This window comes from Coregonus clupeaformis, chromosome 13, assembly GCF_020615455.1.
Source record: "Coregonus clupeaformis isolate EN_2021a chromosome 13, ASM2061545v1, whole genome shotgun sequence".
Classification (NCBI taxonomy): domain Eukaryota; kingdom Metazoa; phylum Chordata; class Actinopteri; order Salmoniformes; family Salmonidae; genus Coregonus; species Coregonus clupeaformis.
In genome coordinates, this window is record NC_059204.1 from 18176337 (window position 1) to 18199952 (window position 23616).

Sequence of the window (23616 nt, forward strand, 5' to 3'; positions counted from 1 at the left end):
ATACAATCTTCCCAGCTCTGCAGATTTAGCTGTGAAGAGATAGAATCATTAGATCATTTGTTTTGGTTCTGTCCATTTGTAGCTTGTTTTTGGACACAGGTCCAGGAATGGCTAAAGGATTGCAATATTTACCTGGAACTAACCTTGCAGATAGCATTACTGGGTGATCTGAAAAGTCATAGTCAATCAATCAATAATATAATAATACTTTTAGCAAAAAATTTTTATTTTTAATTCACAATCTGTAGAAGCAATGAGAATAGAAAGGTTCAGAACTTTTGTAAAACATCACAGTACGGTTGAAATATATATGGCAAATAGAAATCCTATATGGATGGTGTTAAGAGATAGATGGGAGGTATTGAATAGAGTTGAAGGATGGGACTAATAACAAATAACAACAAATAATAACAAAGATAGCTAATAATGTAAGCATACTGTGTCCATAATAAGTATATAGGTTGTATGTTGGGAGCTTTTGGGAAAGAGCACAGTTAGAAAGATATGGCATTTAGAAGCAAACCGGATGGACATCATGAAAATGATCGGAGAGGTTGAGAGTAGAAGAAGTTCAGGAGCAAAAAAAAAATATATATATATATATATATATATATAGATATAGAATTATTGTAAAATTAACTCTGTCCATAAGGTGTAGATAGTAAGTATAGACCGGAAGTAGAGGCCTGGGCGTTGTTGTTCACTAATTTACTCCAAGTAGGGAAAGGATGGTGGGGTTGAAAAGTAATAAAGGGGAATATATATATAAAAAAAATAAAAAAACATGGGGGATTGGAAGTGATGCAGACAATTACATTGATAGAAGATACAATCTATCTGCAATATTAAGCTGATCCATCCCCCCCCAAAAAATAAATAAAAAATAAAAAAATAAAAAAATAATGATGCAGGATTCTTCTCCTGCTATGAAAGGGACTTCGGAGCACATAGTCGTGTTAAGGCTTAGATACAGTTGAAGTCGGAAGTTTACATACACCTTAGCCAAATACATTTAAACTCAGTTTTTCACAATTCCTGACATTTAATCCTAGTAAGAATTCCCTGTCTTATGTCAGTTAGGATCACCACTTTATTTTAAGAATGTGAAATGTCAGAATAATAGTAGAGAGTATGATTTATTTAAGCTTTTATTGATTTAATCACATTCCCAGTTTGTCAGAAGTTTACATACACTCAATTAGTATTTGGTAGCATTGCCTTTAAATTGTTTAGCTTGGGTCAAACGTTTCGGGTAGCCTTCCACAAGCTTCCCACAATAAGTTGGGTGAATTTTGGCCCATTCCTCCTGACAGAGCTGGTGTAACCGAGTCAGGTTTGTAGGCCTCCTTGCTCGCACACACTTTTTCAGTTCTGCCCACACATTTTCTATAGGATTTTGGTCAGGGCTTTGTGATGGCCACTCCAATAACTTGACATTGTTGTCCTTAAGCCATTTTGCCACAACTTTGGAAGTATGCTTGGGGTCATTGTCCATTTGGAAGACGCATTAGCGACCAAGCTTTAACTTCCTGACTGATGTCTTGAGATGTTGCTTCAATATATCCTCATAATTTTCCTTCCTCATGATGCCATCTATTTTGTGAAGTGCACCAGTCCCTCCTGCAGCAAAGCACCCCCACAGCATGATGCTGCCACCCCTGTGCTTCACGGTTGGGATGGTGTTCTTCGGCTTGCAAGCAACCCCCTTTTTCCTCCAAACATAACGATGGTCATTATGGCCAAACAGTTCTATTTTTGTTTCATCAGACCAGAGGACATTTCTCCAAAAAGTATGATCTTTGTCCCCATGTGCAGTTGCAAACCGTAGTCTGACTTTTTTATGGCGGTTTTGGAGCAGTGGCTTCTTCCTTGCTGAGCGGCTTTTCAGGTTATGTCGATATAGGACTCGTTTTACTGTGGATATAGATACTTTTGTACCTGTTTCCTCCAGCATCTTCACAAGGTCCTTTGCTGTTGTTCTGGGATTGATTTGCACTTTTCGCTTCAAAGTACGTTAATCTCTAGGAGACAGAACGTGTCTCCTTCCTGAGCGGTATGACGGCTGTGTGGTCCCATGGTGTTTATACTTGCGTACTATTGTTTGTACAGATGAACGTGGTACCTTCAGGCGTTTGGAAATTGCTCCCAAGCTCAGTGGAGAGGGTGAAAAGCTTCAAGTTCCTCAGTATGCACATCACTGACAACCTGAAATGGTCCATCCACACATACAGTCATGGCCAAAAGTTTTGAGAATGACACAAATACTAATTTTCACAAAGTCTGCTGCCTCAGTTTTGATGATGGCAATTTGCATATACTCCAGAATGTCATGAAGAGTGATCAGATGAATTGCAATTCATTGAAAAGTCCCTCTTTGCCATGAAAATGAACTTAATCCCATAAAACATTTCCACTGCATTTCAGCCCTGCCACAAAAGGACCAGCTGACATCATGTCAGTGATTCTCTCGTTAACACAGGTGAGAGTGTTGACGAGGACAAGGCTGGAGATCACTCTGTCATGCTGATTGAGTTAGAATAACAGACTGGAAGCTTTAAAAGGAGGGTGGTGCTTGAAATCATTGTTCTTCCTCTGTTAACCATGGTTACCTGCAAGGAAACACGTGCCGTCATCATTGCTTTGCACAAAAAGGGCTTCACAGGCAAGGATATTGCAGCTAGTAAGATTGCACCTAAATCAACAATTTTTCGGATCATCAAGAACTTCAAGGAGAGAGGTTCTATTGTTGTGAAGAAGGCGTCAGGGCGCCCAAGAAAGTCCAGCAAGCTCCAAGACCGTCTCCTAAAGTTGATTCAGCTGCGGGATCGGGGCACCACCAGTGCAGAGCTTGCTCAGGAATGGCAGCAGGCAGGTGTGAGTGCATCTGCACGCACAGTGAGGCGAAGACTTTTGGAGGATGGCCTGGTGTCAAGAAGGGCAGCAAAGAAGCCACTTCTCTCTAGGAAAAACATCAGGGACAGACTGATATTCTGCAAAAGGTACAGGGATTGGACTGCTGAGGACTGGGGTAAAGTCATTTTCTCTGATGAATCCCCTTTCTGATTGTTTGGGGCATCCGGAAAACACCTTGTCCGGAGAAGACAAGGTGAGCGCTACCATCAGTCCTGTGTCATGCCAACAGTAAAGCATCCTGAGACCATTCATGTGTGGGGTTGCTTCTCAGCCAAGGGAGTGGCCTCACTCACAATTTTGCCTAAGAACACAGCCATGAATAAAGAATGGTACCAACACATCCTCCGAGAGCAACTTCTCCCAACCATCCAAGAACAGTTTGGTGACGAACAATGCCTTTTCCAGCATGATGGAGCACCTTGCCATAAGGCAAAAGTGATAACTAAGTGGCTTGGGGAACAAAACATCGACATTTTGGGTCCATGGCCAGGAAACTCCCCAGACCTTAATCCCATTGAGAACTTGTGGTCGATCCTCAAGAGGCGGGTGGACAAACAAAAACCCACAAATTCTGACAAACTCCAAGCATTGATTATGCAAGAATGGGCTGCCATCAGTCAGGATGTGGCCCAGAAGTTAATTGACTGCATGCCAGGGCGGATTGCAGAGGTCTTGAAAAAGAAGGGTCAACACTGCAAATATTGACTCTGCATAAACTTAATGTAATTGCCAATAAAAGCCTTTGACACTTATGGAATGCTTGTAATTATATTTCAGTATACCATAGTAACATCTGACAAAAATATCTCATAACACTGAAGCAGCGAACTTTGTGAAGACCAATACTTGTGTCATTCACAAATCGTTTGACCACGACTGAACAGTGTGGTGAAGAAGTCGAAACAGTGCATCTTCAACCTTAGGAGGCTGAAGAAATTCAGCTTATCCCCTAAGACTCTCACAAACTTCTACAGATGCACCATTGAGATCATCATCTCGGGCTGTATCACTGCATGGTACGGTAAATGCACCATCTGCAACCGCAGGGCTCTCCAGAGGGTGGTGAGGTCAGCTCAACCGGGGGCACACTGCCTGCCCTCCAGGACATCTACAGCACCCGGTGTCACAGGAAGGCCAAGAAGATCATCAAGCACCTCAGTCACCCGAGCCACGGCCTGTTCACCCTGCTACCATCTAGAAGGCGGAGACCGTACAGGTGCAGAGAGACAGAGAGACTGAAAAACAGCTTCTATCTCCAGTCCATCAGACTGTTAAATAGTCACCACTAATCAGTACCCTGCCCTGAACTTTAGTCACTGTCACTAGCCGGCTACCACCCAGTACTCAACCCTGCACCTTAGAGACTGCTGCCCTATGTACATAATCGTTGAACACTGGTCACTTTAATAATGTTTACATACTGTTTTATCCACTTCATATGTATATACTGTATTCTAGTAAAGGCTCATCCTATATAACTAATGCTGTACACACCTTTTCTATTCATATACTGTCCATAATATCTATACACACCATCATATACATATATATTTATATTCCGGACTCTGACACTGCTCGTTCTGATATTTATATTTTTCTTAATTCCTTTCTATTTTATTTTTGGATTTGTGTGTATTGTTTTGTATTGTTAGGTATTAATTACTGCACTGTTGGAGCTAGAAACATAAGCATCTCACTGCACCTGCGATAACATCTGCAAAATATGTATGCGACCATTAACATTTTATTTGATAGTTTCATTAAGACTTATCAGCCTAATCAGACTACATCTATTATTGTATACAATGCAATTAAATTACTTTAATTATAACTTTCAGATAAAACAGGAGGGTATTTAAACACTACTTAAAATGTAGTTGTGGCACACTGACTCACAAACTGGCACACTGAAAGTAAGTGTGGTGTGTTGTAGAGTGACTTGAATTCAACCCCACCCTTGGGGTCATGGCCTGTATTTTTCAGTGAACAAAACCACAGACGTCTTTCCAGGGAGTGAGTCCTTCCATAAATAGTGTGAGCTAGACACCACTCTACACCAACAACACCCAAGTCCTCATGCCAGTGCTGGGGTCAATGCATTTGAACTCCATTCAATCCATTCACATAGTGGGCAACTCTCCACTTCAAGTCAACAAGTAAATTCTTCAAATCCTGAACAGAGTTTGAGGTTTGAACAACCATTGTTCCAGAGAGTCTCCTTTTCACACACTACTTGTGCTGCTATCACTGATAAGAAAACTGTAGGGGTGTGAGAAGAATATATTGTGTGCGGGTTGAGAGTAACATAGGGATTGCTATTGCAGCATGTGAGCTCAACAGATAATAACCCTGATTTATGACTAGGCTGTAATGAAAGAGGGAGGTTCAGAGGTGGTCTGCACTACCTATGACTGTGTGTGTGTGCGCGCATGTGCATGCGTGTGTGCGTGAAGGAGGCAGATAGGGGTGATACCCTTTTGCAAAAGTATCTGCCAACTCTAGGGTGTCCAATCAAAACCCCAACTTTTGACCAATGGGTAAAATTATATAATAAAATATGTTAATTGTGTAGATAATCCGCTAAGAAAACCAATGGTCCAAACCGCATATCTCTATCATAATCCATTCAAAAGTTATTTGAGTGTTTACCCTTGTAGGATGGCCAGAATTAGGGTGACTAAATCAATGGAGGCCAGAGATTTTCTTTTGTCAAGAATCTGGAAAATTGCATTGCGTTAGCTAGGCTGGATTCTGTGCAAGAATTAAGGCTACATCTTTCTTCTCGAATCCACAGGACATAAACAATATAGAGGTAAGATGGATATCGATTTTGAGACATGACATGTAGTATTTTCGTATACACTTTTCATATTAATTCAAAATTCCTGTTCTTTATCGAAGATTTATCACAAAAACAAGTGTATCTCTGTGAAATGACAACGGAGCGCTGAGCTTATACCAAGCTTTTTATTTTCTAAGGATTTTACATTTAGTTCAGCTCGTGTCATGCTAATTTAGCTTTTTGCGACCCACGGAAACAACTTTAAAGACAATGTCCACAAAATGTTAAACGCTTAAAAGTTGTTACGAGAAACCTGCACCGCTATGTCAACAGAATCCGGTGCTTATTATCGGATGTATTAGGTTACGAAATCCGACTTTTCGGATATACTGTAATGGTAATGATACGTTAGAGAAAGACCCCACTGAACGATTCCGAACATGAGTAATCATATTTGTCTTGGTAAAATTAATTTTCTAACATAAGGAAGTGAAATTTCATCACCAAAGCACGTTTCCACCCACTCTGGACACCCTACCAACTCATTTCATGACCTGTGGAGGTTACCACCCACCCTCTCCCTTGTTCTCGCTCTTATCCTTTCATCCAGGGAGAAAGAGTACAGGAGGAGAGTGACTTACTTTCGTCAGGATTCGGGGCGGCCAAGATGGCGCTGTGTTGTCTCTTTACCTCCTCCACCTTCTCTGATAGCTCCTCGATGAAGCCTCGGATTTCCTCCACCTGGTACAGCAGAGAGGGCGACAATCTACAACAAGCCCCCATTTGACACTCCTCACCACTTCATAAGAAATGAAAATATAAATGTATGTTCATTCAAAATGGGTTGGTGCTTGTCCTAGAATACACAAACACCTTAAGGAGGCCTTCCACAATCAGACCAGGTAATGATGTAGGACCCAGAAAGATGTCCATAAAAAAAACATGAAATCTATACTTCATATGATTTGTTTGAAAATGTATCATGTAGCTGTTGGTAGAAATGTGTTATATCTTCACTCGGATTTGGGGAGTCAAAAATCTGTTAGCACGTTAGATGCCAATTGCCTAATTTTAAACAGTCAAGCTAAAATCAAGCTTTTTACTAGACATGGTCTGTGTGTGCAGCCACTTCTGTATGCTGCTTAGTATACAGCGAAGCCCAATATAATTGTCATACACTGAGTGTACAAAACACTGCTCTTTCCATGACATAGACTGACCAGGTGAATTCAGGTGAAAGCTATGATCCCTTAATGATGTCACCTGTTAAATCCACTTCAATCATTGTAGATGAAGGGGAGGAGACGGGTTAAATAAGGATTTTTAAGCCTTGAGGCAATTGAGACATGGATTGTGTGTGTGTGCCATTCAGAGGGTGAATGGACAAGAAAATATTTAAGTGCCTTTGAACGGGGTATGGTAGTAGGTGCCAGGCGCACCGGTTTGAGTATGTCAAGAGCTGCAACGCTGCTGGGTTTTTCACGCTCAACAGTTTCCTGTGTGTATCAAGAATGGTCCACCGCCCAAAGGACATCCAGCCAACTTGAAACAACTGTGGGAAGCATTGGTGTCAACATGGGCCAGAATCTCTGTGGAACGCCTTCGACACCTTGTTGTCCATGTCCCGACAAATTGAGGCTATTCTGAGGGCAAAAGGGGGTGCAACTCAGTAGTAATCAGGTGTTCCTAATGTTTTGTACACTCAGCATATATGTCAAACCGTATCGAGCCCATTCCATTCCAACTCTCACAGCACACTACACTTTGTTATAGGCCTCAGTGATGTCATCAGTGTGCACTGTGTCTATAGGGAGGTGGTCTAAATATCACTCCTGGTGGAGAAAGACAGAGAGAGATGTAGGTTACATCAACGTGTGTATTCAACCACTACAGACACTGCACAGTGCCTGGTAGCTAGGGAGATTCTCAGCGGAGTTTGTAGTCCCGTGTAGCTCAGTTGGTAGAGCATGGCATTTGCAACGCCAGGGTTGTGGGTTTGATTCCCACGGGGGGCCAGTATGAAAAAAAATTGATGCACTCACTAACTGTAAGTCGCTCTGGATAAGAGCGTCTGCTAAATGACTAAAATGTACCCTACAGATCAGCTAGTATTTAAGTGTGCTGCTAGTTACCTCGTACCCCTGCACATCAACTCGGTACTGGTACTCCCTGTATACAACCATGTTAATGTGTTCCTCATGTCACTATTATTAAACTCTGCATTGTTGGAAAAGGACCCGTAAGTAAGCTATTCACTGTTAGTCTACACCTGTTATTTATATTAATATGATTTGATTTAGAGAGCTCAGACACTACATGTGGGCAGCCTGATGAGAAAACGCCTGTTAAAGTACAGGGAGGCAATGCCAGGAAGACTTCAATGGAAAGAGAGGAGAGAGGAGGGAGGGCGCAGAGGGGGTTTAAATTATTATACCATCACAGTCTCTGAGGAATAAGGTGTATCTAGACCTAAATCCAATTCATTTATTTATTTATTTATTTATTTATTTATACACCTTTATTTGATCAGGTAAGTTGATTGAGAACGCATTCTCTTGGGAATATGGGAAGAGTTGAACCATAACGGCTTGATGATTTTAATGTGTATCTTGAAGAGCTTGAAGAGTCTGTAATTGGGAGCCCAAGACGTTGCCTACAGTGAGATGTTGACTTCAGAGCTCAAAGGCTGAGCACGAACACGGCAACCCCGCTACTTCACGCATAATAAGGGCCTGTTCAACTATGGAAGTAACTAGTTTTAGAAACTGGATCAACTCCAGCTGAATTACAGTAGACATCCTCAACTCAGAGTCAGGAATACTTACAGGTGTGATGGTGAAGAAAAACAAGTAGGTCAGGTCTGGTTGCCATACCTTAAAATCAGTTGAGCTGACAGCCATTTTGCACGGTTTCGCTATGGTTTTAGTCATCAATCTAGTAAGAGGGCAATATTTTATTAATGTAGTAGTGTTTCCCCCCCAGAAAGCTATGATCTTTGACTTTCACCTGGAATTGTTAATTTATGTCTGAGAAAAAAAACCACCTTTCAACCTATATGATCTAGTACACAATAAAAGTATAATAAAATATATACAAATACGATGGTCTGATATATATCTATTTTTTGAATGAATAAGCCTTTTCATACTTTATAATATGTCCATATATAGTTATAATCTGTTTTAGGAACATCTACCCAAAATATTTCACCTTCTTTATTACTTTACCAAACATATCATGACATTAGTGATAGTCAAAATCAGTTACATTTGTGAACGTCTAAATCAACATTTGGGCCATTTAAAGGGGAGAAGGGCTATGTAAAGGGATCAATTTTGCTGTTCTAAGCATATGCAATATGTCTGCCTCCGACGTAAAACAAATGTTTGACTTCCACACAAAATTACTTCTTTACTTATTTTAGGTTTAAGGAAGTGTGTAAGTTGCATTCTTTATTGTAGAGCTATGAAAGTGACTGCTTTGCCATGTCTGTGCCGTGAAGCAGTCGAGCTGGATAAATATTTTTCTAAGGACCGCCCCTTTGACATAACGTAGCAGTGAAGTGATATAAATGGATGTAATGATGCAGCTGACCACCAGAGGGAGGCAAATACACGTTTATTCGACAGAGGACGTTGACATAGTCCTAGGAAGGTATGGATGGCTGTCATCTGACTTATAAAACGGCAGGAAATCAATCAAATAAGTCATGTAAACATATACATATATATTTTTAAGTAATTATAGTGCCCAATTTTGGGTACTGTTAGCTTAAGAGTAGCTAGTGCGTCAACTCCATGCCAGGATTCTAGACGCCAGATGTTCGCCATGAAAATGCCAGACCTGCACAGCAAGGTGGATGCATGCAGCCCACATTCCATACCAAAAGTGGCCCAGCAACTACGGGGACTTATAATAGGGCCACATAACTTAAGTCAGAGCTTGCCCATAAGCAAAGTGGCAACCCTTCCCTAGTGCCAAACCAGATCTGGACCATATGACACAAGTTGCTGTGCTGACACTGAGCCAAACATGTGCCACAAAACAACCAGATCTGGCCCACAGTTGTCCACTGTCTGGATTAGGATTAAAACTGGTAGAAGAGTAAGATGCCAAACGTTGCTTTAACACATTGTTATCTAACCTCAAGTACAAGTTTCTTGTTAGTAACTTTACAGAGATAAAGCTAAAAGAAAAGGATTTCAGCAGAGATATGAAAAGGTTGATATGAACAACATTTTGAGTAATTTATTGGACCTCAGAATTTCTGATTTAGTTGTGCAGTGCCTGTGCAGACTTTGCGTACATCTCAATGGTGTACATACAGAGAGCACTCGTCGCTCGCATAGCATGCACACACACACACACACACACACACAGAGATTAAGACAGAAACCTGGGGCTTGCCTGTGCAAAGAACTCATCCATAAATCGATCTTTTTCCATGTTGACTGCCACATCATCCTCTTCCTCAGTCTCCTTCCCCTGAAGGTACAGAGACAAGGAAATATTAACAGAGCAGAAATTAATACATTTTCAAATGTAGATATAGAAAAAGCATCTAGAAAGTATTGGAGACCATCTGCAAATAGCCTGAAAAACAAATAGAAAAATGTATTGTCAACTTCCACGTTTGAGATAGATGGGAGGTGTTGAATGGAGCTGAAGGATGGGACTAATAACAACTAATAACAGCAAGATAACTAATGTAGGGCATTCTGTGTCCATAATAAGTATATAGGTTATAGGTTGAGAGCTTTTGTGAAGGAGCACAGTTGGAGAGATATGGCATATAGAAGCAAACCGGATGGACATCATGAAAATGATCAGAGAGGTTGAGGGTAGAGGAAGTTCAGGAGTAAAAACAAACAAAATAGAATCATTGTAAAATTGACTGTGTCCATAAAATGTATATAGTACGTATACGCTGGAAGTCGAGGCCTAAGCGTTGTTGTTCACTAGTTTATTCCAATTAGGGAAGGGGTGGTGGGGTTGGAAAGTAATAAAGGGAAATATATATATATTTTTAAGGATATGTATATATATGTACAGTTGAAGTCGGAGGTTTACATACACTTAGGTTGGAGTCATTAAAACTCGTTTTTCAACCACTCCACAAATTTCTTGTTAACAAACTATAGTTTTGGCAAGTCGGTTAGGACATCTACTTTGTGCATGACGGAAAATGATGTCATGGCTTTAGAAGCTTCTGATAGGCTAATTGACATCATTTGAGTCAATTAGAGGTGTACCTGTGGATGTATTTCAAGGCCTACCTTCAAACTCAGTGCCTCTTTGCTTGACATCATGGGAAAATCAAAAGAAACCACCAAGACCTCAGAATTTTTTTTGTAGACCTCCACAAGTCTGGTTCATTCTTGGGAGCAATTTCCAAACGCCTGAAGGTACGACGTTCATCTGTACAAACAATAGTACGCAAGTATAAACACCATGGGACCACGCAGCCGTCATACCGCTCAGGAATGAGACGTGTTCTGTCTCCTACAGATTAACGTACTTTGGTGCGAAAAGTGCAAACCAATCCCAGAACAACAGCAAAGGACCTTGTGAAGATGCTGGAGGAAACAGGTACAAAAGTATCTATATCCACAGTAAAATGAGTCCTATATCGACATAACCTGAAAAGCCGCTCAGCAAGGAAGAAGCCACTGCTCCAAAACCGCCATACAAAAGCCAGACTACGGTTTGCAACTGCACATGGGGACAAAGATCGTACTTTTTGGAGAAATGTCCTCTGGTCTGATGAAACAAAATAGAACTGTTTGGCCATAATGACCATCGTAAAAAAAAAAAAAAAAAAGGTGGTTGCTTGCAAGCCGAAGAACACCATCTCAACCGTGAAGCATGGGGGTGGCAGCATCATGCTGTGGGGGTGCTTTGCTGCAGGAGGGACTGGTGCACTTCACAAAATAGATGGCATCATGAGGAAGGAAAATTATGTTGAAGCAACATCTCAAGAAATCAATCGGGAAGTTAAAGCTTGGTCGCAAATGGGTCTTCCAAATGGACAATGACCCCAAGCATACTTCCAAAGTTGTGGCAAAATGGCTTATGGACAACAAAGTCAAGGTATTGGAGTGGCCATCACAAAGCCCTGACCTCAATCCTATAGAAAATGTGTGGGCAGAACTGAAAAAGCGTGTGCGAGCAAGGAAGCCTACAAACCTGACTCAGTTACACCAGCTCTGTCAGGAGGAATGGGCCAAAATTCACCCAACTTATTGTGGGAAGCTTGTGGAAGGCTACCCAAAACGTTTGACCCAAGTTAAACAATTTAAAGGCAATGCTACCAAATACTAATTGAGTGTATGTAAACTTCTGACCCACTGGGAATGTGCTGAAATAAATAATTCTCTCTACAATTATTCGGACATTTCACATTCTTAAAATAAAAGTGGTGATCCTAACTGACCTAAGACAGGGAATGTTTACTAGGATTAAATGTCAGGAATTGTGAAAAACTGAGTTTAAATGTATGTATGTATGTATGTATATACATATACATATATAAATATATATATTTGCGAGAAAAAAAAACATGGGGGATTGGAAGTGATGCAGACAATTACATTGATGGAAGTTACAATCTATCTACCCAAAAATAAAAAATAAAAACTTCCACATTTGACATGCCTATTGCCAACCCTACCAGCTAATCTTGTCAACAACAAAGAAAAAAAGATGCCTGTGATGACACAGGTTCCGATTGATCCTCAAAAAGAAGGAAGGAGGGCTCTCCCCGGGGGAATCGAAAAGAAAGGGCTCTGTAGCACAATTGGTAGAGCATGGCGCTTGTAACGCCAGGGTAGTGGGTTCGATCCCCGGGACCACCCATACGTAAAAATATATGCGCACGTGACTGTAAGTCGCTTTGGATAAAAGCGTCTGCTAAATGGCATATTATTATTATTATCATTATCACAGAGGCCTTGGCAGCTGGTGGTGGATGCAATGAATCCTAAAAAGCATGAATGTTTAATTCCTCTCCCAGAGGTGATCGTTGGGGAGGTTCAGGATGTGGGCACAGGGTCTTGGTTCAGAGTTCACCTCCCCTGTCTGCTGTCATATCTCATCGTGTTTGAATTAGTGGGGCATATGGAAAATTTGACGACAGTTCATTCACGTCACTGGAACAATAAAGGGAGGGGAAAGGTTACGGTTTCAACAGCTTTAATGACTAATAATGGGGACCTGGATCCATAGAGAGGGCAGCTGCTGTCAAATTAAGTATGATAAATAATACACTGCTCAAGAAAATAAAGGGAACACTTAAACAACACAATGTAACTCCAAGTCAATCACACTTCTGTGAAATCAAACTGTCCACTTAGGAAGCAACACTGATTGACAATACATTTCACATGCTGTTGTGCAAATGGAATAGACAACAGGTGGAAATTATAGGCAATTAGCAAGACACCCCCCAATAAAGGACTGGTTTTGCAGGTGGTGACCACAGACCACTTCTCAGTTCCTATGCTTCCTGGCTGATGTTTTGGTGACTTTTGAATGCTGGCGGTGCTTTCACTCTAGTGGTAGCATGAGACGGAGTCTACAACCCACACAAGTGGCTCAGGTAGTGCAGCTCATCCAGGATGGCACATCAATGCGAGCTGTGGCAAGAAGGTTTGCTGTGTCTGTCAGCGTAGTGTCCAGAGCATGGAGGCGCTACCAGGAGACAGGCCAGTACATCAGGAGACGTGGAGGAGGCCGTAGGAGGGCAACAACCCAGCAGCAGGACTGCTACCTCCGCCTTTGTGCAAGGAGCAGCAGGAGGAGCACTGCCAGAGCCCTGCAAAATGACCTCCAACAGGCCACAAATGTGCATGTGTCTGCTCAAACGGTCAGAAACAGACTCCATGAGGGTGGTATGAGGGCCCGACGTCCACAGGTGGGCGTTGAGCTTACAGCCCAACACCGTGCAGGACGTTTGGTATTTGCCAGAGAACACCAAGATTGGCAAATTCGCCACTGGCGCCCTGTGCTCTTCACAGATGAAAGCAGGTTCACACTGAGCACATGTGACAGACGTGACAGAGTCTGGAGACGCCGTGGAGAACGTTCTGCTGCCTGCAACATCCTCCAGCATGACCGGTTTGGCGGTGGGTCAGTCATGGTGTGGGGTGGCATTTCTTTGGGGGGCCGCACAGCCCTCCATGTGCTCGCCAGAGGTAGCCTGACTGCCATTAGGTACCGAGATGAGATCCTCAGACCCCTTGTGAGACCATATGCTGGTGCGGTTGGCCCTGGGTTCCTCCTAATGCAAGACAATGCTAGACCTCATGTGGCTGGAGTGTGTCAGCAGTTCCTGCAAGAGGAAGGCATTGATGTTATGGACTGGCCCGCCCGTTCCCCAGACCTGAATCCAATTGAGCACATCTTGGACATCATGTCTCACTCCATCCACCAACGCCACGTTGCACCACAGACTGTCCAGAAGTTGGCGGATGCTTTAGTCCAGGTCTGGGAGGAGATCCCTCAGGAGACCATCCGCCACCTCATCAGGAGCATGCCCAGGCGTTGTAGGGAGGTCATACAGGCACGTGGAGGCCACACACACTACTGAGCCTCATTTTGACTTGTTTTAAGGACATTACATCAAAGTTGGATCAGCCTGTGGTGTGGTTTTCCACTTTAATTTTGAGGGTGACTACAAATCCAGACCTCCATGGGTTGATACATTTGATTTCGTGTGCTAACACACTCTTGGCAGTTTGTTGTAACCAAGTATTGGTGCTAAATTGTGTGTTAATGGATGCTAGCTTGCTAGTTAGCTACGGCGTCATAGCTAGGTATCGTGGGTTGTTGTGGGTAGTTACTGCAGGTTTAGTGTGCTAACACACTCTTGGCAGTTTGTTGTAACCAAGTATTGGTGCTAAATTGTGTGTTAATGGATGCTAGCTTGCTAGTTAGCTACGGCGTCACAGCTAGGTATCGTGGGTTGTTGTGGGTAGTTACTGCAGGTTGGCAGTGTCTTCGGCCGTGCGGCTGTAGCACGAAGCGAGCTAACTAGCCGTTTTTCGAACAGAGTCAGAGTCAACACAGTAGCCATTGTGTGCCGGGTGTAGCACGAAGCTAGCTAGCTAGCCGTTCTTCAAACAAAGTCAACACAGTGGCCAATGCTAGCTACCCAACACGACCAGCTAACTGTACTGTAGTAGCTAAATACAATATACTTGTCCTAGCTAGCCAACGTTGAATCATTGCTGCGTCATGAAAGGAACTTGACACAGACACGAATGATCTGTTTAGTGTGTTATCACACTATTGGTGGTTTGTTGTGACCAAGTGTTTGTGCTAAACTGTGTGTTACTGGATGCTAGCATGCTAGTTAGCTAGTTAACACACTATTGGTGGTTTGTTGTGACCAAGTGTTGGTGCTAAACTGTGTGTTAAACTGTGTGTTATTGGATGCTAGCATGCTAGTTAGCTATGGTGTCATAGTTAGCTAGCTGAATAAAGTGGGTTGAGTCTATTCCTTTAAACATTGAACCGCTGTGGTTCACAACAATTCTGATTTCTAAAGGTGGAAGTTGGGAGAGTTTTTGTTCCGGGTGGTTCAGTGAAACAATTTTAGTTTCTGAGGTAGAAGTTTTTGGTGAGGGAGGCCCTGCTCTCTCCTCTCCCAGATGCTTAGCTCATTTCATTCCGATCTCCTCTGCATTTTTGTAGCCATTTGCTACAGCCTGTCAACTATGCCTCTGCCTATCCCTGTTCTCTCCTCTCTGCACAGGCTACACAAACGCACCACACCGCGCGGCTGCTGCCTCTCTAACCTGGTGGTCCCTGCACGCACCCCTCACCTGGAGTTCCAGGTCGCAGGCAGCCTCTGGAACTGCCGTTCTGCTGCCAACAAAGCTGACTTCATCCCAGCCTATGCCAACCTCCAGTCCCTCGACTTCCTGGCGCTGACGGAAACATGGATCACCACTGAAAACACTGCTACTCCTACTGCTCTCTCCTCGTCTGACCATGTGTTCTCGCATACCCCGAGAGCATCTGGTCAGAGGGGTGGTGGTACAGGAATCCTCATCTCTCCCAAGTGGACATTCTCAATTTTTCCCCTAACCCATCTGTCTATCTCCTCATTTGAATTCCATGCTGTCACAGTCACTAGCCCATTTAAGCTTAATATCCTTGTCATCTATCGCCCTCCAGGTTCCCTTGGAGAGTTCATCAATGAGCTTGACGCCTTGATAAGTTCCTTTCCTGAGGATGGCTCACCCTCACAGTTTTGGGGGATTTCAACCTCCCTATGTCCACATTTGACTCATTTCTCTCTGCCTCCTTCTTTCCACTCCTCTCCTCTTTTGACCTCACCCTCTCACCGTCCCCCCTACTCACAAGGCAGGCAATACGCTTGACCTCATCTTCACTAGATGCTGCTCCTCTACTAATCTCACTGCAACTCCCCTCCATGTCTCCGACCACTACTTTGTTTCCTTTTCTCTCTCGCTCTCCTCCCACACTACTCACTCTGCCCCTACACAGATGGTAATGCGCCACCGCAACCTTCGCTCTCTCTCTCCCACTACTCTCTCCTCTTCCATCCTATCATCTCTTCCCTCTGCTCAATCCTTCTCCCTCCAATCTCCTGATTCTGCCTCCTCAACCCTCCTCTCCTCCCTTTCTGCATCCTTTGACTCTCTGTGTCCCCTATCCTCCCGGCCGGCTCGGTCCTCCCCTCCAGCTCCGTGGCTTGATGACTCACTGCGAGCTCACAGAACAGAGCTCCGGGCAGCGGAGCGGAAATGGAAGAAAACTAAACTCCCTGCCGACCTGGCATCTTTTCACTCCCTCCTCTCTACATTTCTTCATCTGTTTCTGCTGCTAAGGCCACCTTCTACCACTCTAAATTCCAAGCATCTGCCTCTAACCCTAGGAAGCTCTTTGCCACATTTTCCTCCCTCCTGAACCCCCCCCCCCCTCTCTCTGTGGATGACTTCGTCAACCACTTTGAAAAGAAGGTTGACGACATCCGATCCTCGTTTGTTAAGTCTAATGACACTGCTGGTCCTGCTCATACTGCCCTACCCTATGCTTTGACTTCTTTCTCCCCTCTCTCCAGATAAAATCCTGCGACTTGTGACTGCAGGCCGCCCAACAACCTGCCCGCTTGACCCCATCCCCTCCTCCCTTCTCCAGACCATCTCCGGTGACCTTCTCCCCTACCTCACCTCGCTGATCAACTCATCCTTGACCGCTGGCCATGTCCCTTCCGTCTTCAAGAGAGCGAGAGTTGCTCCCCTTCTCAAAAAACCAACACTCGACCCCACTGATGTCAACAACTACAGACCAGTATCCCTTCTTTCTTTTCTTTCCAAAACTATTGAGCGTGCCGTCTTTAGCCAACTCTCTTGCTATCTCTCTCAGAATGACCTTCTTGATCCAAACCAATCAGGTTTCAGGACTGGTCATTCAACTGAGACTGCTCTTCTCTGTGTCACGGAGACTCTCCGCACTGCTAAAGCTAACTCTCTCTCCTCTGCTCTTGTCCTTCTAGACCTGTCTGCTGCCTTTGACACTGTGAACCATCAGATCCTCCTCTCCACCCTCTCCGAGCTGGGCATCTCCGGCGCGGCTCACTCCTGGATTGCGTCCTACCTGACCGGTCGCTCCTACCAAGTGGCGTGGCGAGAAGCTGTCTCCGCACCACGTGCTCTCACCACTGGTGTCCCCCAAGGCTCAGTTCTAGGCCCTCTCCTTTTCTCCCTATACACCAAGTCACTTGGCTCTGTCATATCCTCACATGGTCTCTCCTATCATTGCTACGCTGACGATACACAACTAATCTTCTCCTTTCCCCCTTCTGATAACCAGGTGGCGAATCGCATCTCTGCATGTCTGGCAGACATATCAGTATGGATGACGGATCACCACCTCAAGCTGAACCCTGGCAAGACGGAGCTGCTCTTCCTCCCGGGGAAGGACTGCCCGTTCCATGATCTCGCCATCACGGTTGACAACTCCGCTGTGTCCTCCTCCCAGAGTGCGAAGAGCCTAGGCGTGACCCTGGACAACACCCTGTCGTTCTCCGCCAACATCAAGGCGGTGACCCGCTCCTGCAGGTTCATGCTCTACAACATTCGGAGAGTACGACCCTGCCTTACACAGGAAGCGGCACAGGTCCTAATCCAGGCACTTGTCATCTCCCGTCTGGACTACTGCAACTCGCTGTTGGCTGGCCTCCCTGCCTGTGCCATTAAACCCCTACAACTCATCCAGAATGCCGCAGCCCGTCTGGTGTTCAACCTTCCCAAGTTCTCTCACGTCACCCCCCTCCTCCGCACACTCCACTGGCTTCCAGTTGAAGCTCGCATCCGCTACAAGACCATGGTGCTTGCCTATGGAGCAGTGAGGGGAACGGTTCCTCTGTACCTTCAGGCTCTGATCAGTCCCTACACCCAAACGAGGGCATTGCGCTCATCCACCTCTGGCCTGCTGGCTCCCCTTCCTCTGCGGAAGCATAGTTCCCGCTCAGCCCAGTCAAAACTGTTCGCTGCCCTGGCACCCCAATGGTGGAACAAGCTCCCTCACGACGCCAGGACAGCGGAGTCACTCACCACCTTCCGGAGACATTTGAAACCCCACCTCTTTAAGGAATACCTGGGATAGGATAAAGGAATCCTTCTACCCCCCAATTGTAAAGTGGCTATCCCACTGGCTATAGGGTGAACGCACCAATTTGTGAGTCGCTCTGGCTAAGAGCGTCTGCTAAATGACGTTAATGTGCCCTTGAGCAAGGCACTTAACCCTAATTGCTCCTGTAAGTCGCTCTGGATAAGAGCGTCTGCTAAATGACTAAAATGTAAATGTAAATTTCCATTGATAAATTTTGTGTGATTTTGTTGTCAGCACATTCAACTATGTAAAGAAAAAAGTATTTAATAAGATGATTTCATTCATTCAGATCTAGGATGTGTTATTTTAGTGTTCCCTTTATTTTTTTGAGCAGTGTACATTGTAGAAATATCATAGTATGCGGAGGATAGGCTAATTGCTCTGAAGATCCCTTCTAAATTGCCCCTGATGGGAAGAATAAAATATTACTAAATATTTTGACTTCAAAAGTATGGACAAAAATGTGTTCACTTAACACCAGTGGTCAATTACCGAATAGTGTTGTTGTATGACAGCCGTCCATAAATATCATAAATCTACACTGTAAGAGACAAGGTCTAAACCTGTTTATAAATCAGGGCCTAAGTAAAATTCACTCAGACAGACCCTTGTGATTGAAGTCACACGGATCAATGACGATGTTTGTATACATAGTTAGGAAATGCTAATTATCGACACAAGAGCCTTTGCTGTCTTGCGGCTTGAATCAGTCCATACATCATTCCACCCATACAGATATCCACTAATTTCCCATTCCCACTTACCTCAATAATGCTGTTGAGAAGCATTAGCCAGCTGCAGAAATTAGCCTTCATGAATATCACCTTAAAACTAGCCTGGCATGCCAGGATTCTAGACGCCTTTAATGGCATCAAGACATCAAGGCTAGTGAACGAGCAGGAAACCAGAGTAAGGTAGATAAAATTATATCATTCCAACGACATCCAGCAAATAGCAGCAAATATATACTTAGGAGCAAAATACAATTTCCAGAGAAAGGCTATTGATGCCATTGTAAACCCTGCTTATCTAGAACTACCAGCATGTTAGATTTAGAATTGACTAATGAATAGTAACAAACTAATAAGGCTAATGTAACTATTTGCATTAACAGAATGATTTTAGAGTTTGTGAGATTTTTTCAAGGTATGTATTTTATAATAAAATCTTCAAAATGTAATCAAGACCTGAGTACTAGTAAAGCACATATGCGATTCTTTGTTCCACAATAAGAAAATTATAGGACACTTCAGAGTAGACAACCAGATAGGTATACATTTTTATAAGGGAGGTGGAGGATGATGATGAATCTAATAGTCCCCATGGAAATAGTGGGTTAGCGTTGTCACCGTCGCACACTCATCCTGCTCCTAAACATGGGCTGTGGGAGGCACAGGGAAGGAAGACAATGGTTTGCGCCTCCATGTTGCTACACCATATTCATTACAGCCATCAGCCCACTCTGACACCACATTATCTCCATTAGCCTACACAACCTTGACACACAAATATACACTCACAAACGTATAGTCACACATGTACGCACACAAGCAAACAGCCTCCTCTCACACCCACACAAACACACGAGAGAGAGAGGGAGGGAGATGGAGAGAGAAAGAGGGGGCACCACTACAGCTGCCCCCCGCCATTCTGCTGACTCAGTCTTTAACTCCAGCTCCATCTGCACTAGCAACACATTCATCATCACACTCATCAGAGAGAGAAAGCCATCAATGCTGGCACTGGCAAGTGTTACATAATATGTCAAGTGGTCAAATGGAACATTCAACATCACTGAAAATGTCATAGCTGACTGAAAAGTAGGCTTCCGGATATTATCCAGACAACATGTAAGCATTGTATTCTAACCAAGTACTGGTCATGGCCAGTCTGGCCACCATAGAAATGCACACTACAAACTGGATAAACTCATTGCTTTATGCTGTGGCTGATCTACGATCTACGAGAGGCCCTCGAAGTATCTAGAGGTTTTCGGACTGGGCAGGGCACCAGTTGCCTAAGCCAAAGGTCATTATACATCTCAAACAACTGATATGACTTTGCTGTGGCACTATAATGTACAATCAACGTTGTTGCAGTGTATTTAAAAACAAACATGTCCCATCCACGCTATTACGCTTTTTGAGTCAAATGTCTGTGTGATGATTCAACTCCACTACGGGGGTTATACTCAGACCCCGTCACCAGTCAGAAGCATGCAGCACATGGCACAGGTGTTTAATAATGCATAGCCCCCTTGGCGGGCAACAGGATCTGAATACACAATACCATCTTTGCCCATGTCCATCGGCTCCCTTTGGTCTCAAAAACAGCTAATTACATTTGTAGCGGTCATTGCCAGAATTCACGCACACAGAGCCACAGCATGTCTTCCTACACTGAACAACTCAGAAGCAACACTGAGTGAAGATCCATGGACAGTGACAGAATCCCATAATTTTTAAGTTCAGCACCACAGAAGAGTGGACAGTGCCTGCAACTATTCGTTGCAGTGAATATGAGAGGAAATATCACCCTCCAGTCATGTCATGCTGCTTGTTGTCACGTCATGCTGCTTGGTGTCACGTCATGCTGCTTGGTGTTTAACAGCCACAGCAGCATCACGTTCCACTTTGAAATTGCTTTCTTAATAGCAGCAATCTGTGGAGCCTGAAATGGATGTGAACTGAATGCAGAGGTTTAACAATGACTGGGCAGTCATGTTTAGCACAGAACTGGTGTTGAGACTGCTAAGACTGACTGGGGACAGAAAGAATCATGGTAGCAGGTCCGACAGGTGGCATTACTTAAAGACAATGACATAACTTTGACATGGAATTTGCTAGGCCTTATATGTAACAAATTGGCCCCATCTATAAGAAAACACACATTTACTGTAAATCTCTTTATTCTCTGTGAAAGCATTCCTAAATAACATATGTGATGTCACTCATGTGAGACAGACTGTGATTGGACTGTGTGGTCCCTCCAGGGGAGAACCCAGGAGTCACACTGTCATCCACAGATGCTCAGGCAGCTCCTCTAAGGACAAAGGAACACCCCGTCGGCCCCATTCACAGCTGTGTGAGTGTGTGAGAGAGAGAGGAGAGAGAGGGGTGATTTATAATGTGTGAGGTTAGTTGGATAGTAAGAGATGTCAATGGACTCAACATTTCTAATAAACACTTGGAATTTAGCCTATCCGATAAAAGACAGCTACACTACATGACCAAATGTATGTGGAGACCTACTTGTCGAACATCTCATTCCAAAATCATGGGCATTAATATGGAGTTGGTCCCCCGTTTGCTGCTATAACAGCCTCCACACTTCTGGGAAGGCTTTCCACTAGATGTTGGAACATTGCTGCGGGGACTTGCTTCCATTCATTCACAAGAGCATTAGTGAGGTCGGGCACTGATGTTGGGCGATTAGGCCTGGCTCGCAGTCAGCTTTCCAATTCATCCCAAAGGTGTTTGATGGGTTTGAGGTCAGGGCTCTGTGCAGGCCAGTCAAGTTCTTCCATACCGATCTTGTATGAACCTCGCTTTGTGCACAGGGGCATTGTCATGCTGAAACAGGAAAGGGCCGTCCCCAAACTGTTGCCACAAAGTTGGAAGCACAGAATCGTCTAGAGTGTCATTGTATGCTGTAGCATTAACATTTCCCTTCACTGGAATTAAGGGGCCTAGCCCGACCATGAAAAACAACCCCAGACCATTATTCCACCTCCACCAAACTTTACAGTTGGCACTATGCATTGGGGCAGGTAGCGTTCTCCTGCCATCCGCCAAACCCAGACGCGTCCATCGGACTGCCAGATGGTGAAGCTTGATTCATCACTCATGAGAACGCGTTTCCACTGCTCCAGAGGCAGTTTGGAACTAGTGAGTGTTGCAACCGAGGACAGATTATTTTTTTACGCGCTGCGTGCTTCAGCACTCGGTGATCTCGTTCTGTGAGCTTGTGTGGCCTACCACTTCGCAGCTAAACCATTGTTGTTCCTAGATGTTTCCACTTCACAATAACAGCACTTACAGTTGACCGGGGCAGCTCTAGGAAAGGTGGCATCCTATAATGGTGCCACGTTGAAAGTCGCTAAGCTCTTCAGTAAGGCCATTCTACTGCCAATGTTTTTCTTTGGAGATTGCATGGCTGTGTGCTCAATTTTATACACCTGTCAGCAACGGGTGGGGCTGAAATAGCCGCATACACTAATTTGAAGGGGTGTCTACATACTTTTGTATATATAGTGTATGTGGAATTTAATGAAAAAATAAAAGCATTATATCTAGACGTAGTTCATACATAGAGCTGAAGCTAGAAGCAAATTCATTAATCCTTTGGCATTCATTAATCACATTGGAAAAAGTGTTTCACGTGTGCGCTTATGAACCATGTAAAGAGTCAACAACTAGCCTACTGATGGACAACAGGCAAGCGACACCTGACTGGTGCCAATACTTTCACCCTCCTCTCACCCGTTGCGTTTCCATATGGAAGTGTGGAAAAAGTTTTACTTTGAGACTAAACAAAACTGATACACAGAAATGTACAGCATATTTTTATAAAATTACTGTAAATTATAAAACATTTTTAAGTTAAAACATTTTGAGTTTGTTCTACTCTAAGACAGCTGCTTTCCCCTTCCAAAAAAAGAAGTGAGGCGCACCTAAAGTTACCGCTCCACCCCAACCCCTCCATATAACCAGTTTGTTTCTGGGATCTCAAATGTAGTAGGCTAGAATAAAAAATAATATATCACTTACCATCCTAAGCTCGTGTGTACGGTCCTTCATCGTGAATACACGACTTTTCCACCTGTTTCTCAAACACCTTCTCTACCACTACGTAGATAGATGCTCCTTATCCGTATCCTACTCTTGACTCAATGATTTTCCTTTTATTTTCCGACGGTGATGAGAGGGGCGGGCGCGCGCGCGCAAGGGGTGTGTATCAATCGAGAGCGCGCGAGAATCTCGAAGTACAAGATTCCATGAATTTCCTTGTCATTTATATTAGAAATGTGTACTTTAACTTTTCTTTTTTAACTCATTAGGCAGAGATTAATTTCAGGACACTCGCTTTCAGGAGAAAAAAAATACACAAATTGCATGGTACAGGCTACAATGTGGCAGACAAATCTTAAATAGGCCTACCTTCCAGATTAGTAAAAATAAAAACAGACATTCAAAATGACTGTTTTGGGAACAGTTCATACATAAGAATTATGATAATTTAAAAAAAATCTGTTTTACACACCATCTCCACCTGGTGGA

At 43.8% G+C, this 23616-nt stretch overlaps 1 protein-coding gene across 1 annotated transcript in view; it reads right to left on the bottom strand.

Annotated features, from left to right (window-relative positions):
- LOC121580205 (syntaxin-1A) overlaps window positions 1-23209 on the bottom strand; it is a 41569-nt gene extending 18360 nt beyond the window's left edge. The window contains exons 1-3 of the mRNA XM_041895263.1: window positions 23107-23209; window positions 10103-10180; window positions 6337-6436 (exon numbers count right to left, since the gene is read on the bottom strand). Of these exons, the coding sequence (XP_041751197.1) occupies window positions 6337-6436; window positions 10103-10180; window positions 23107-23136 (208 nt within the window). The 5' untranslated portion in view covers window positions 23137-23209. The remainder of the gene's footprint in view (window positions 1-6336; window positions 6437-10102; window positions 10181-23106) is intronic.
- Between the last annotated feature and the right edge of the window lie 407 nt (window positions 23210-23616).